At 40.1% G+C, this 15,822-nt stretch overlaps 1 protein-coding gene across 2 annotated transcripts in view; it reads right to left on the bottom strand.

Annotated features, from left to right (window-relative positions):
• LOC119744977 (solute carrier family 12 member 4-like) overlaps positions 1-15,822 on the bottom strand; it is a 46,542-nt gene that overhangs the window by 10,132 nt on the left and 20,588 nt on the right. For both annotated transcript variants that reach the window (XM_038221204.1, XM_038221212.1), the window contains 14 exons: positions 15,390-15,521; positions 14,265-14,363; positions 13,903-13,960; positions 12,698-12,991; positions 11,328-11,414; positions 10,634-10,765; positions 9,430-9,534; positions 8,662-8,750; positions 6,497-6,576; positions 6,032-6,120; positions 4,848-4,954; positions 3,223-3,342; positions 1,359-1,448; positions 787-878 (listed from right to left, as the gene is read on the bottom strand). In XM_038221204.1, the coding sequence (XP_038077132.1) occupies positions 787-878; positions 1,359-1,448; positions 3,223-3,342; positions 4,848-4,954; positions 6,032-6,120; positions 6,497-6,576; positions 8,662-8,750; positions 9,430-9,534; positions 10,634-10,765; positions 11,328-11,414; positions 12,698-12,991; positions 13,903-13,960; positions 14,265-14,363; positions 15,390-15,521 (1,574 nt within the window). The remainder of the gene's footprint in view (positions 1-786; positions 879-1,358; positions 1,449-3,222; positions 3,343-4,847; positions 4,955-6,031; positions 6,121-6,496; positions 6,577-8,661; positions 8,751-9,429; positions 9,535-10,633; positions 10,766-11,327; positions 11,415-12,697; positions 12,992-13,902; positions 13,961-14,264; positions 14,364-15,389; positions 15,522-15,822) is intronic.

The raw sequence follows: 15,822 nt of genomic DNA, 5'->3' as shown, positions 1-15,822 counted from the left end.
TCTGTGATGCATAATTCATGACGGACGGCTTGCCTGTGCACCAATCCGGGACCACTGTGCAGGCGGTGAGAGCTGAGTAGGTCATTTAGCAGTTGTGATATAATGCGGGCGATGTGACACGAACTCAGCTGGTTCCCAAATACATGTACAAATCCGCGCAGTACTGCCATGTTACCAGTGATGCTGATGGCGCAGCGCGTGTTTGGCCATGCAATCACTTCAGTACCGTTACGATGTGCATATTTGGTAAGAACGAATTGAAAACAACAGTACGAAAACTGTTTATTAGGTTCTTTTTCAACTTTTCATGTATCTTTTTGGCAGTTAATATAGAATTCCATGAATTCCGTGTTGTCCTTAGTTTCCGTGAAATTCCGTCCGTTTTCCGTATCGCAGAGGACTTCAGACTTTACGGCAAATACATGCTAACCAGCACCACATTGGACAAAAGTGATGCTTTACTGTCTTTCTTTAACACTTAACAATTTTGCAATTTGGCTGCTGAGGACATAGTTATTCATGAGGCCCATTCATGGTTGAAAGCACTGCTTGCATTTGAAAGGCAAACCACTTTGTGCACTGTTTCTAGTTGTTGGCTTTAGTTTGAACGGAATAATTTGCTCAGTATCAAGCAGGAGGAGAAAAATATAAGATGAGACATGCTCTTCTGGACCTGCTTGCCAGTCTAGATTTTTTTTTCCCAAAAAAACTGGCTTCAAAATTTTGCTTAAGAAGGGTACATATATGCTGTTATTATTAAAAATGGTTGAGAATGCATGGGGTTACCATCTCTACAACTTCAACTTCAGCCTCAATTCTGAGGTGGTAGAGGAACGTCTTCAGATCCTTGATCATCTTCTCGCTGTTGTCTTCCAACTCTGAACAAAAGGGGCAGTCAAGGTTACAGACCCAAAGTCTTCTTGGCACCCCATCTTCTTGATAGCTCCCCACGCACACAATGAAAAGTCCGAGTGGGGATTCAGACTAATATAGTCTGGTGCCTAATAATGAATGGACCATGCGAACTTGTTCTGGATGAGACATCAAAACCTTTCGGATGCACTCACACACCCACACATCTTTGTAAACACCGATATCAGCTCTCATTGGTTTTGTACACAAATTTCAATTGTGGACTTTCGGTCAATCGTGGACGTATTGTTTGTGCCCTAACCCTTTTGTCCTAGGTCCACGATTGCCGGTGTGTACATACTCACATAAACTTACCCCTCCCCCTAAGAGGTCTCTCAGGCCCCTCCCTCCCATTTTCCCAAGGTTTACCCTCTTCATCCCAAATTGATTCGCAATAATCCTTAAAAACGAGAAAAAATAATGTGTCAGAACACAAAAAAGGATACGTGCGACAGTGAAAATCCTAAGTTGACAGTTTTTCCAGACTTTGTGCTGTCGGAGCAAGAAAGGTAGAAGGACCAACATCCCGCCGTCATCTATAGAGGGCCGCTGTTAAGGAAAATGTGAAGCTCACAAGGACGACAGACAAATATTTATGTAAAAATCATCTGATAGACTGAAAAAGGGCTTGCTGGCTGCAGTCATATGTGACCTGTTCTGTCAAAAGCAGACGCTTCTGGGCAGAGGTTGAAATTGAGATAGGGCCAAAAAATGCTGTGGGGTGATTTTTATCGATTTCAAACTTTTGCATATTTGTAATCCTGAACATGTCTAAAATATATTATAAAAATTTGAAACCCTAATTTGAACTCTACATATACTATTTTTGATGATTTTGATAAGGTATATCAGTTAAAGAAATAACTGTTTTGTGACGTTCGTGGCCATTTTCTCCGTTTTCTACTTTTCGACACAATAAACTTCAAAATAGCATAACTCTGCCCAGGAATGACTGGTTTCAAAAATTAAACCACCTATTAAAAGGAAAAAAGACATATGTTAACAATATGCAAAAATATCATTTTCGACCTTATGCCCAGAAAAGTTTGATTTTGACAGAACAGGTCACATATTACATGTATTTCTTATTTCTCCACATTGATACTTGATCTTGGTATATTGGTCAAAAGTTGTATCCTAATAAAGCAGTCATTCAAAAAGGGTAGAAATTCCATTAGGTTGACACTGACATGTAAACACTGAATTTTTTTTCCTTATGTTAAAGTCGCACAAAGCATTGACTGGAGTGGGGTTTGAGCCTGCAACCTCCGGATTGCCGTTCCGGTGCTCTACCAACTGAGCTATCCAGCTCTTCGTTGCCGGTTCCCCATTTTGTCAATGTCTTTGTTCAAGGGGCGTTAGTCAGAAGTCATAAACCTGCATGCCATGTAGCCAGGGATCACGCCCAAAGTACCATTGCTAGCAACATAAGCAATGCTGCAAACCTGGGAAATAGCAAACAGGGATCTCTCAGATAGGATAGGTTTTTTATTACAATGTTTCAAATAAACGACAAAGGGAAACTTACTAGGTGGATTGTAAATTGTAGTAATTTTAAAGTTGAACAAATAAATTGACTGGAGCATGCTTTTTTTGATAACTTTATTATGCTCACTTTAAATCAATATTCATAAATACCTTAGACAGTTTAGCTATTCCTATTGGTCGAGAGCCCGTCACGTGACCGGTCTTAAACGGATGATAAAGACATGGCTAGCTGGTCTTAAACACTTTTCCAGTGTCACAATAAAATGTGGACTCCTAAAAATCCAGTGCCTCTTACCGTTTTATTGGTTGAACGTTCACAATCCTCACGTAGGCATGCGCAACACTACCAGCGAGTCAGAATTTTATAGTTCTAAATTCAAAATGCAACGCCCCAGGTGCGTTCTGCGCGACATCTCGCAGAACATGCTACGCGCACGTCAATCTCCATAAAAGGTATGTTTACATCTTACTCGCCAGCTGAACACTCCATTATTTTGCTAGAGGGATGTTTCAAAAAGCATGAAGTGAACTTGTTGAACAAAATCGGGATTTTTTGAACGAATTATTTGATTTCTTTTTACCGAAAAGGTATTTATGAATGGGAATGAATATGTGCTCAGTCGGTATTTATCACTCTGTTTAAGACCGCTTAGAGTCTGGGTGCTGAGCGGTCTTAAACAGAGTGATAAAAACCTCCGGAGCTTCATTTATTCCCTTATTTAATCACCTAAAAGGATGGTGTTTTGTTTTCCATTTTAATATTGAAGTTTTTGTATTTTATTTTTTTTACATTTAAATCAAATTTGTATAAGGCAAGGATACGGACAATCCACCACACGTCAATGGTGCCACCCTCAAACTTGTCCTTGTTGCTGGGGTAGTTGCTGATGTTCTTGGGTACTAGTAATGCATTGTGGCTTGCAGAGATGGCCCGCACCGTATCTACACAGACACAAGTCAGAAGTAACAGATTATTCTACAATTCCGGTTCAGTAACTATGGACTCCGTGCACAAGTACCAGGCCTGGGCGAGAAGTGTATTTTCCTACTCGAGTACTCCCACAGTAGTTACTCGGGAGTACAGGGTGAGTAAAAAAAAAACCACCCAAATGTTGGGACCATTGATTTAGTAAAGTTCTGCATGTAGCACTTTTAAAATCTAGGATATGAAAGCCCAATTCATAAACTTTCTTTTAGTACAAGAATCATTCAAATCACTCATGTACTTTTCAAGTCACAGAGTTTTAAACACAACCCCCGTTTTAAGGTTCTGTCCACGGATCACAGAAAAATTCAGTGTTCTTTCAGCAAAACAAAAACAAATCACATAGGGATGTGTGTGAATTGTTTTCGTTTGGCTGAAAGAACGCACACCTTTTTTGTGATCCATGGACAGAACTTTAAAGCGGTGGTTGTGTTAAAAACGCCGTAACTTGAAAAGTACATGAGTGATTTAAATGATTCTTGTACTAAAAGAAAGCTTATAAATTGGGCTTTCATATGCTAGATTTTGAAAGTGGTACATGCAGAACTTCACTAAAACAATGGTCCCGACATTTGGGTTTCGTTTTTTTCTACTCACCCTGTAGTCGAGTACTCGCGTGTAGTTTACTCCATTCCCATAAAAACAGAAAAGATGGCATAAACATTACTAAGGCAAAAAAAAAAAAAGTCTCCGGTTTCTGGTATGGAGCTTGCCCAAAAAGTGGTGCGGCGACGCGGCTTTTTTTTTTTTCCCCCTGACTTTTTTGCTTCAAATGTCGGCTGATGACTGCAAATGGTGCCCGACTAAACTTAGTGCAAAATGTACGAGAGTCCAGAGAGGCCACATAAAGCTTATTCTCGATCATACCCCCATCTAAAAACACGTTAAAATTGTGCTGCAGCAGGATTCCAGTCAAACCAGTGAGTTTGGCGGTTTTGAGACATCATCTTTTATTGAAAAAAAAACTTTTTCATTTTGCCGACGCGCATGGCTACGGCGACGCGCGCACATACCAGAAACCGGAGACTTTTTTTTTTTTGGCCTAAGAAGGAAGTTACTACGAATAAACAGCATGAAAGATGCGCCACATTCTTCAGCACTGAGAGATCCTTAATATTAATTGTGGGCTCATTTAACTTGACAATTTATTTGTTGAGAGAGCTAGTGGAATCCCACGGAAACAGATGGAGTAGTGATTCGTTCATGGCGGGGGACGTATAAAGACAAAAGACAAGTTTGGTGCAGAAACCGCAAAGTGGTTACGTTTTTCTAAGTCAGCATTTGTGATAAAAAAAATTGCTACTCACGAGTACCTACTTATACTCGTGCCAGGACGAGTACTTGAGTAAATGAACCAAGAGTAGAACAGCAGCGAGTAGCAAACACCACTCACGAGTACTTGAGATACTCGGCCAGCACTAACAAGTACCCACCCTTTCACAGGAAGTTTGGTTGTACTTACCAAGGAAGACTTTCCAGGCTTTGTCGTCGACTGACTGTCTCCATCCGTACGGCCAGCCTAGGACCACCGTGTTATGCTTCAGGCCTCCCAAACCACTCATCTGCACGCTGGAACAACAAACACAGCTCTAGGATCATAAAGTATTTCTGAAATGGAGGAACTTTCAAGGAACTGTTGAGCATGAGCATTTGCCAAGTGCTGAAATGTTTTGCTCTACTAGCCAGTATGCCATGGGACGTACACAGGTTGGGACTAGTTTTCAGCTGAACTTGACTCAGGACCTGTATGCAAGTTTTCTACTTGTTGGCTTCATGAAATCGGAAAATGTTCTGACCCAAGTTGCAAAGCGTGTTTTATAATGACAGCTGCATTTATGTTAAAACAGTGACAGCATTTGAACCTTGTATTTTGATGTTAAATGGACACTGGGTCCTGGAACAGCCCAATTGGGCTACAAAACGCGCTTTGAACGAAATGATGTTTATCGGAAAGAACATTTAAAAGTAGGATATAAACATCCACACAACTATCCTTTGAAAACTGGGCTTTTTGTGTTATTCTTGTATTATGTGTGTGAAAACGAATATTGGGGTCCACTGCGACCCCAAAAAGTCGAGCTGTTTGGGTGCTAGTTGTGATTTCATCCGTAAAGTGTTCGGTTTTTGCGGACGTCGAAGAAAATATATTTTGTGCATTGGTGATTGGTCACCGCTGTTCCTGAGACACACAATGTGTATATCGTACAAACAGGGAATGACAGGAAAAACGTATTCGTGCTCTGTCCTGTCCAATGTAAACAACTGGGTGGGTTTTTTTTGTCTTTTCTCGGGAATGGTAAGACATTAGCTTGGTTTCCTTTCAACCAGATGTTTGAAATAGGATAAGTAAACAATCCAAAACATGAAATTTTCGGGGATTTCAGGACCTAGTGCCCCTTTAAATTGCTTTGTACAAATACTAACCCTCCTACTATTTGATCAGTCACAGAGAGTCAGAAATTCAATCCACTTCCCCTCAAATAACATACACATAGCCTAGTCACCAACAGTCAGATCATATTTCATGTCGACACTGTGACTAGTCAAATTCCATCAACAGACAAAAGCAACTAACTGTTCGTCACAGCTCTATCAAGTTACATTAACAGTCACAATGAAACAAGGTTGTATAAATCTGTATCATACCATGCAGCGAGTCCTTCCGTGACATCTTTGGCAACGAGAACCGACGGGAAACCTTTGACCTTTTCCTCATTCATCATGTTACGCAGCTCCTATTGGAACATATGAAAACAGGGGAAAACTTGACAAACACAATCACAGGCAACTGTCGGATCATTTGCTATCCATGCATTTGTTCATTTCCAATAATAACACCAGTCAAAATCTAAGGAAGAATGTTCAAAACCTAATCTGTGGAACTTTCAGCTCAGTGGATATTACACTCGTTTCGTCAAAACACCTCACATATTTTACATTAACTATCACAAAATAAACTTCTGGGGAAATTGGCAAACAAAAATCGAATTAAAAAGAGGGAATGAATTTTTTTCTCCTACTGCATGGAATTACTGGACAAACTTTTGAAATGCATTTTTGGTAGGGTCGCTATTTGTACGTAGGCTTTTGAAAACCAGGCCCCTATCATACCCGTTCAGCAGCCTGACTCTCACTGTATCTGGTCAAGAAATCGCCCTCCAGGATAGATGACACCAAGCTCAAACCACGCCCTGCAGTCAGAAGAAATTGTTATAAATGTGGAAACACAATTCAACGAGAAATGACGTGATGTGTCTGGAATCCATGATGCAGAGTCGTAGCAGCACACGTCAATATTAGCCGCATCTGTATAATGTGGTTACGGCCTACAATCACACACGTCTATGGGCTCCGTGCGCCAACGAAAGAGGGCGCCCTTTTACCTAGCAACGACATCCCATGGGCGGGACATTTAGCTGGTTTGCGCGCCCCGTTCCTTGTGTGTGACGCATGTACACCAGGGGATTTGTATTAAGTACACGCAGTGGTACGGCCGCGCGTCGCGGCAAAACTGCAGTCAGGCAAGATGGTGTCGGTCGGTCACCCCCAACTGTTCCTTCTTTGCCGGCGAGGGGGTACTTGTGAACGGAGCGGATACTGCAGAAGCAGTTGAAGCCACTTCCCACAGACATGTGTGCTTATACCGGCCGAAGTACAGTAATCCAGGCACAGCCTTACTTGAATAAGAAAGTTATTTCTACCAAAAACTTCTGGTGCAATAATTTCACAGGGTACTTGACATTAGTCCTATTTTCACTTTGAGCAACGATTTTGTCAATATAAAATGGTCCATGCGATAAATTTTTCTAAGGAACATATTTTGTTCAACTTTGTACTCCTCATGTATGAAAACTATTTGATATCTCTTTTCGGCTAATTTTTATTGAGAAGCGCACTTCTTCAAACATTTACAATTTTTCATGCTTTTCTGGACAACTGATCGCACTGTTGCTGTGATGTCATTTAGGTGTTTCCTGTTCGAATTTTGAACCCAAAATTTGTTTATTGAAAACACTTGTGGGAAAGGTTTGCTCATCGTTTAACTGCCATGTACGGACACAACAACGAATCGCCACAGAAAAGAAAATGATGACAGCAAATTATCCACAATTCTAACAACTTTTTCCCACGGCGGTGTAAAACACAACTGTGGGCTTGAGCTGCTTATGTTGGTTGGTTGGTGGGTTGTTTGGTTGGTTGGTTGGTGGACACTTTACTCGGCCATATATTGTATTCATATAACTCAAGTATTACAGCTTTGCAAGCATTACAGCTTTGCATTCGAAGACCAGTTTTGCAAACTCTGTTGCGCATGCGTCTAATTTGCATACTTTTTGCATATCAGATCACGCCCCATTCCTTTTTCGTTTTCTGAACTCTCTTGATGTACCGGTACGGCCCGGGTGCATGGACGGTGCCATATAGCCGTCTTCACACGTTACCTCGCTGCTACCTGGCCGCCGTGGGTTGTACTACTTGGTACTTGTTGTGCTGGAATAGTTGTAACATTGAGGTTTCTGCCCGGAATGGCATCACAGTTGTGCTCATGAATATGGACATTGGCATTAGCATAAATTAAAAAGGCACCAACATACCCTTGAAACTAGCAAAACGAAAATTGAAAATAAGGTTAAATGGGATACCAAGGTGCATTTTCAAGGACTGCATTAAAGGGAATGTACATCATTGGCTTTTGCTGTAATTTCCAGAAATGAATTATTTTGAGGGGTTAGTATAACAGATCAAATATTGTTACACTGACATGTTTGAAGTTTTGTGTTCAAAAAACCTGGAAAAACCCCCAAAAAAAAAAAAAGTTCAAGTAGTCTGGTTCCCTGACTTCACTAAAGATGAAATGCACCAATTTATAGATGCCGGAAAATTGTAAGGTAATGGAACCAGTCTAGCTGGCCTGCACCCGTTCATGAACATGTAACCAATAGCAAACAAAATTTGGACTGAAAAAAAATTGGTAAATTTGGAGCAGTAGTTAAAAAATAGTTAGGTTTTTCCACCGTTGGAAATTTATACAAAATACCACTTTTCTTGAAAATGACTTCACACATGGTGCCATAATTTTACAGGATGCTTTAGACTCTCATTTACCAACATCCTAGTAAGGTATTTTGTAAAAAATTGGTAGGTTTGTTTTTGATGTTTGCAAATGTTGTATATTCCCTTTAAAAAAATTACATCGCATGGCCCCTTTAAAATTGGTAGGTACTGTTCTGGGTAATGGCAAATGATCCTAAGTGCCTTTAAAATAGAAAAGTTACCTGCTTTGAGTTGACTAGCGAATGTCAGAATTCGTCTGTACTTGGGTACGAGATCCTCATTCAGCTTGCACAGGACCAGAATCTGCGGTCTATATCAGACAAAAATCAAGACGAGTGCATAGCGAGTGCAATATATTCCTGCATCCTCAAAAAAAAAAAGCCATCCAATATTGTTGTTATTATTTATATCAGGCTGACTTGATCCACAAGAAATATATTTCAGGGCACTGTCTTTATTTCTCAAATTTTGTCGAATATTCTTCGCTGACCGAGGCAAATTTCGTTTCGCTCAAAGCTGCCATAGTGGTTGTTGACAAGAATGCGTTTATACCCAGTTGAGCGCTGCGTCCACGTGTGGGCGCGACGGTACCGCGCGCTATGCTCTTTTGACAGGTTGACAACTGTGAATTTCAGCAAAATTTGTTTAAATGCCCGGATGGAGACAATATAAAAAAAAGTTGTATTGAAATCATCCGGGTACGTTTACTGGCATAATTTTGCATTCATCCAGGTATTTTTTACGAAAGCATACAATATACTGATTTATAGTTACCACTAGAAGCTTGATATAAATAATAATTTCAGTAATGGGAGATTCTTTGCGTACATTTAAGTAGAGTATGACATTTGGTTCATATCTGATGTACATGTAATAGTAAAAAACTACTTTTGGCTAATGCAGACTTAGTTAATACATGGCCCCATCAAACCCAATGAAAAGTCAGGTAGCTGTGTGGCCACTCAGACTGCCATTATTTCTAGCCATACCTCCAGTTCTTGGTGTGCGGCGGCCGGTCCTCAAGTCTCATCAAGCTGTAGCGGGCTGCCGTCAGCGACAAACCACTCAGACCGTCACCCCATTCCTTCTCAGCTCTGCACAGCATTGAAAAAACAAAGGCATTGATACAAACGAAAGGCAAGAATGACTAAAAAGCATGATGTACTCATTAACAAACATGATGTACTCCAATAGTGATGGTGTTCGACCCATGTGCCATGATATGTGGGTCTGAACCTGGACGGAAAACATGGTACTTGTGTTCTTGGGCAAGACACTTTACTACATTTGCCTCTCACCACCCAAGAGTATATATGGGTACCGAGACCAGATTGGGAAAGAATGCAGCATCCAGACGTTACTTCTTGGCGAGAGAGTCGAGTGCATTTGCAAAGTATTTTTTAACAAAATTCGGAATGTTTCTCAGTTCCAGATTCATGTCTTTTCAACATTTTTACAATGACTGACAATTGTTGAGATAATAATGTGATGAAAAAAGTGGCGTCATGATGCAACATTCTTTGCCCAGACTGCGCTGTGTTACAACTGATAATGTAGTAACCAACATATAATGTATCACCAACCTATAATGTCACACAAATTGACCAATATTGTATCACAAACCGGTAATGTAACAGAAATTGACTGATGGTGCAGTCAATGTTACTACACTATCGGTCAAGTTTTGTTACATTATACGTTAAGACCAATAATGTAACAAAAATGTCCTTTACTTCACTATCGGTCAATTTGTGTGACACTATTGGTTAGTGATACAAAATCGGTCAATTTGTGTGACATTATCCGTCGGTAACTACATTATCAGTTGTAACATGCTGACCTCAAGCTGCTGCAGAAAATGGCCTAACGAACAAGGGTAATAATTAGGGCTTTGTATCCTTTGGCAATGGCGCTTTATAAATACCATCCAAATTGAGACTCAAAATGAAATCCTTAATTTCCATTGTTTCAGATGAAACGGACTCCTGATGTTTATACACAGCTACACTGACCCAATGATAAAAGTTTGTGTATTAACGCCAGGAAATCCGGATTAGTGGACTACATTACCCCCCAGCTAAACTCAAATACACACCACTGCATTAACTGTATGAGTCTCGCGGTTGTTTAAATATAACGTCACATGACGCAAAACTAACATCGCCTACAAAACGCACTGTCCGGCCTCCTTACCCCTGGTACTCGATGTACTTGTAGATGCAGAATGCTAGGGCTATGGCGCCCAGCGCATAGTACCAGCTGGAGATGAACATGAGAGCCAGACACATGATCACTCCTAGGAAGGACAAGCTCCAATGGTAATATCTTCATGATAAAAAAAAAAAGAGAAACCATCGATATGAAATTTGTTTTTTCCTTTAAAATATCAATTCAATGAGAATCTACTCAATCACTGTGCAGTTGATTTTTAAACATGTGACCTATCCATGAAATGAGCATTTAGAAAATGTCCACAAGCGTAGTTGCTTGGGAATATGACGCACCGTTAGTGCTGAGGCCTTACCATTAAACCAACAGGTAATTTAATTCACAATTCAGAGGAAAATGCTGAGGATAAAAATTCAAAACTTTTGAGTTGGCAGTGCGACTTCAAAAACTCTTTTCATTGTGGGTATCACTATATACTCATTTCAAAAGAACATGTGTTACAAAAAACGTAAAGGTGAAGTTTAACAAGATTAGAGGGGGGAAACCCCACTTAAAAACGATGGATAAAAGTATAAAGGCCCTCCAAGAAAGTCAGCAAAGAAATGGAATTATCAAACACATGTACAATCAGGTTTTATACAACCAGGCCTTGGCATTATACACAAAAACAATTTGTTTTGGAAGTCTGAAAGTTGAAGGTTTTTAAAAATTAATTTACTGGAATCTCGGTCTCCAGTTGGGCGTCTTCAGGAGGGTCTGAAGGGCGCAGGCCAGATTCACAAACATGTAGCACATCAAGAAAAACCTGTGACGTAAAAAAAAGAAATCTCAATAATGTGAGGTCCACCATGAAGAGACAAATGGGCAATTCCACATTAATGAACCAATTAGATAAGTTTATGGATGTTGCATATAAAGGGTAAAAAATAAGCTAGTATTTTCTTCAGTTTTTTCCTACACCTTGCTAAGTTGAAAGTGACTAGGAAAATACAAGAGATGATATCTTTTTTATTTGAGAAAATAACAGGCATCTTTTCTGCGTGATACGTATGTAACGTGGACAGACACACTGCAAGGAAAAGGGTGCTTAGGACAAATTCAGTTTCTAATAGGCACTTCCAGTGACATTATTAAGCCATTTTACATTGTTATCAAACAAAAATATAACAGCTTTCACACTGGCGTCGAATTTATGATGTATGTAGGGTTACATACAAACAGGGACAGACATTTTGTGACAAATGTCCAGTCTGTTCGTACATATATATCCTGATTATAAAATATCAAATAATTCTTCACACTGACTCTGAGTTTTCTAGGTTTTGACTGATAAGCATTCCTCTAGGGTACATCTTAAATAAGTCAATATTAGGGGATCATTAAATTTTATGCTTACTTTGTGACTTTATCTAAAATGTCTGTCCTTCGTAACACTTTTTAATACAACATCCACTATATTTTCTAAAATACAAAACCAGTTATATAATTTGCTGGTGAGGATATGTGTTTCAAGCTTGCAATGTTTACAGCAAAAATTGAGAGACCAAGATCCTAGTTTTATCATCAAAACCTAAAGGTCTTCTCAAATGTCACACTTTTGGGCCCATTAGTGTGGAATTGCCCACATTCGAGAGTTTGCAGAAACATGAAGTAATGGATTGTCTATGGAATTTTTCTGATCACAATGCATCTGTCTGTGATGTGACCGACAAATTTACTGTCAACAAATATTGCAGTAGGACAGAAGAATATGTTTTTGTTGATCCATTAAAGGGCATTATCATTTCCCTGTCTTGAGCGTTTTTTTGAGCAACCAGCAGCTCAAGCCGTTGAAAAACAAAGGGCACTTGCTACAGGCCGAATTGAGTAAAGTGGTGTTCCCTAAAGTGGCGCACTTCGACGTTTCCCCCGACTTTTCTCATGCTACCTAACCGTGCAGTGTTGCCAAACTTCGTTGTTGACAAACTTCAAATTCATTCAGTTATTAAAACAGTAGTACTTTTACCTTAATTAATAATGCTTGCACATGGGTCGGTGAGAGCCATATATATATATGGGTCCCCAAGCCCTTTTAGACTTAAATCTTACATGGTGATGATTGGGGCCACGCTATCCAAACTAGCAATGATGATTCCGATCTCCGAGATGCCGGCTGTAAGCAAGAGAGCCCAGGTCGGCTCCCCGGTCTTCGAGCCTCGGCCGAACACGGCCAGGAACGGGATGATGTTGTCCTTGGCTATGGCCTGCAAGAGCCGAGGTGCCCCCGTCAGGCTCTGTAGCCCCGCCCCTACGGTGGACAGGAAGGCACCTATCAGCACCACCCATTTGGATGGGAAGCAGATGGCCGCCGCCACCAAATCCCCACCTACGCTTTCACCATATCTGTAAAATGGGAACAAATTACATCATATTATATTTATTGCCATTATTTTATAAATGGAAATGATATGATATCCATATAAGGAGACGTTAACCCTAACTCCCTTGGCCTTTTTGCTAGGATGTAGCCTCAATCCTGCAAAATGCTCCACTTGGCCTCATGGAAAAATAGCATATAGCCTCAATCCTGCAAATTCCTCCGTTGTTTCTTGAATATGGTCCATGGAGGGGTGACCACTGCCTGAATCCTGCAAAATCCTCCGGCTATGACTGTCAATATGCTGAGGCAGAGGCAGTGACATCCTGGAGCAGTGCGGAGGATGTCAAGTATAATCAAGGACTAAATTTATGCACGGCTGAGCATAAACAACACAAGGTCCGGCCTAAGACCTTGACACAGTGCGTACTCCGAAATCAGCAACGCACATTGGCCATGTAACCTCAATCCTGCAAATTCCTCCAATTTGCAAAAAGGATTTTGGAGGATTCAGGGCGGTTAGGGTTAAAGACACTGCATGCTCTGTGCACACTGTAGAAATAGTAGAAATTGCTGGAATTCTTTCGAGGAGTGTCGTGGTTCAATGGTTTCCGTATTTAACTCATGCGCCATGGTTCGGCGGTTTTCAACCCTGAAGGGGATCATGGGGATCATCTTGGGCAGGATGCTTTGCTACAATTACCTCTCTCCACCCATGAGTATGAATGAATGAATGAATACCCATGAGAATCCAGGCCAGACCGAAAATAGTCTCATGGCCTGATGATCAGGGGTAATAACTGTGAAACACTTTGAGTCCCGTGGGTAGAAAGCACTTTATAAGCACCATACATTATTATTGTTGATGTCAATTCTACCAACAGAAAAAGAAATAAATAAAATGGAATTTATGTTAAAACTAAGACAAATGACGTACTTGTCTCTGAGAACCTCTCCCTTGACAGTTCCAGCAAAGAATAGAACCGAGGTCAGATCTGAAGAAATTGGTCAAGAAAACATAGATTCTGCTAAAAAACAATTGATGGCGAAAAACACATGAATTGGTATGACTTTTTTCTGTAATCTTCAATACATGTATCTTGCATTTGCACTATTTCTAAAATTGCCGGCTTTAAACACATACTTAAGAGACATTTTCAACAAGTATATTTCCCCAAATAGCTACGTAAATTTGTGTATAAAACATCTTAAAAGTACTATCAATATTTTTGAATTTGGGGAATCACTGCAACAGCACTGACAACAAAACAAAAATTATTACAAAATATGTAAGGATACAGATGATGCTGGTGGTAAGTATGGCGCCAATGGTTCCCCTTGGTATAGAAAACTGGGCATCCTTCAGGTCACCAGACCTATTGCTGCCGGCCATGATACCTGAAAAGGTCAAAGGTCATATGAAAAATACTCTTTTTAAAAACTGAAAAATGAAAAGACAGTAATATGGAATTATATATTTCAAATTTTTTTATTAAAATAATCAAAGGTAGCATCTATCATTTGTAATTTGTGTATTATGTTCGTTTGAAGCAACAAAAGTGCTCAAAATCTAAAGAAGGGTGCTAACAACTAACCCGATGAAATTTCATCTCAGTGAATGCTGTATATTCCGAGAAAACAATATTCTAGGATCTCGACTTCAAATCAAAAGTTGCTGAATCACACATTCTCAATGAGCTGATTGCCCCTACGCAATGTTGCGCACTGAACCGACGAAATATAGCGACCATGCGCGTGTGTGCGTCGTGTCAACACTTGCGCGTGCTTCGTTGAATAAAAAAAACGAACTACTAACTGAAATTTCCAACGATGCGTCTTTAGACGCATTGTTGAAAAGGCCTTCTTTCATTGATTTTTGTCAAAATGACAGCTTGCCAGAAAGAATGATTTCACAGGGAGTTTAGTCCCCTTACTATCTTTAAACCAATTATGCTTTTCAACAATAATTATGTCAGTTACTTTTTGGATAGCTGCAAATGATGGACTGTACAACAAAGAAATTAGCTGAAGCGGGGATATTCAAACTTGCTCAGGTCAATTTCATTGTTCAATTTCCATAACTATATATATATATAATTAAAACTCCTAAGCATCTGTCTCATATTACTTTGACCACATTAAATAGTAAATGTCAACAATGTAAATCACAATACAGCTGCTAAACGCAGAATTCTGCTTAACAGCACAGAAAATATTTGCTTAATAGCAAAAACAGGTTACCAGGCCCAAATCTCATGTCATGTTATTGCTGTTGACTGGTACTCTGCCAATAAGCAGTATATTTTGCTTAGCACCTCTGAGATATTAGTCCCTGATCTGACGTTAACAGGACTCAACAACAACGCTCCTGTTACTTTGAAACAATTAAATCGTAAGAGAAAAACAAATTTTAAAAAGTCTCACCAGTGACAGACGGGAAGAAGATAGCCAGTAGAATGTAGAAGCTTGTGGTGATATCGGCTACCACTTGATTGTTGGTTCCCTTCTCTCTGGGTAACACGTCCCCTGCCTCGCGGTACAGATTAAACGTGTTGCCTACGATGAAGAACAAGAAATAAGGAGAAGAATATAGCAACAAATGTTTTCCATCAAAAATCCTGCACTTGTTGGTGTTCTTGGCCATCGCTGAAATCTGGGTTTGCCTCCAGCTTTGGCTTCGGGCTCCATCCAAATTACTTGGCTACGGCTCGCAATTACACATGCTCTTATGGGAGCAGCAGAAGCCACAGCCACGTTAACTTGGAAGCAGCTTAGCCTGCACTATAGAGCCAGACGGAACAGGATAAGAATCCCATCCAAATCTACAAGTTCTGAAAAAATTCTGATCTCTGAAACA

This window comes from Patiria miniata, unplaced genomic scaffold, assembly GCF_015706575.1.
Source record: "Patiria miniata isolate m_02_andy unplaced genomic scaffold, ASM1570657v1 HiC_scaffold_12, whole genome shotgun sequence".
NCBI lineage: Eukaryota > Metazoa > Echinodermata > Asteroidea > Valvatida > Asterinidae > Patiria > Patiria miniata.
Note: the sequence above shows the minus strand (reverse complement) of the source record. Positions and strands in the feature narration are given on the sequence as shown.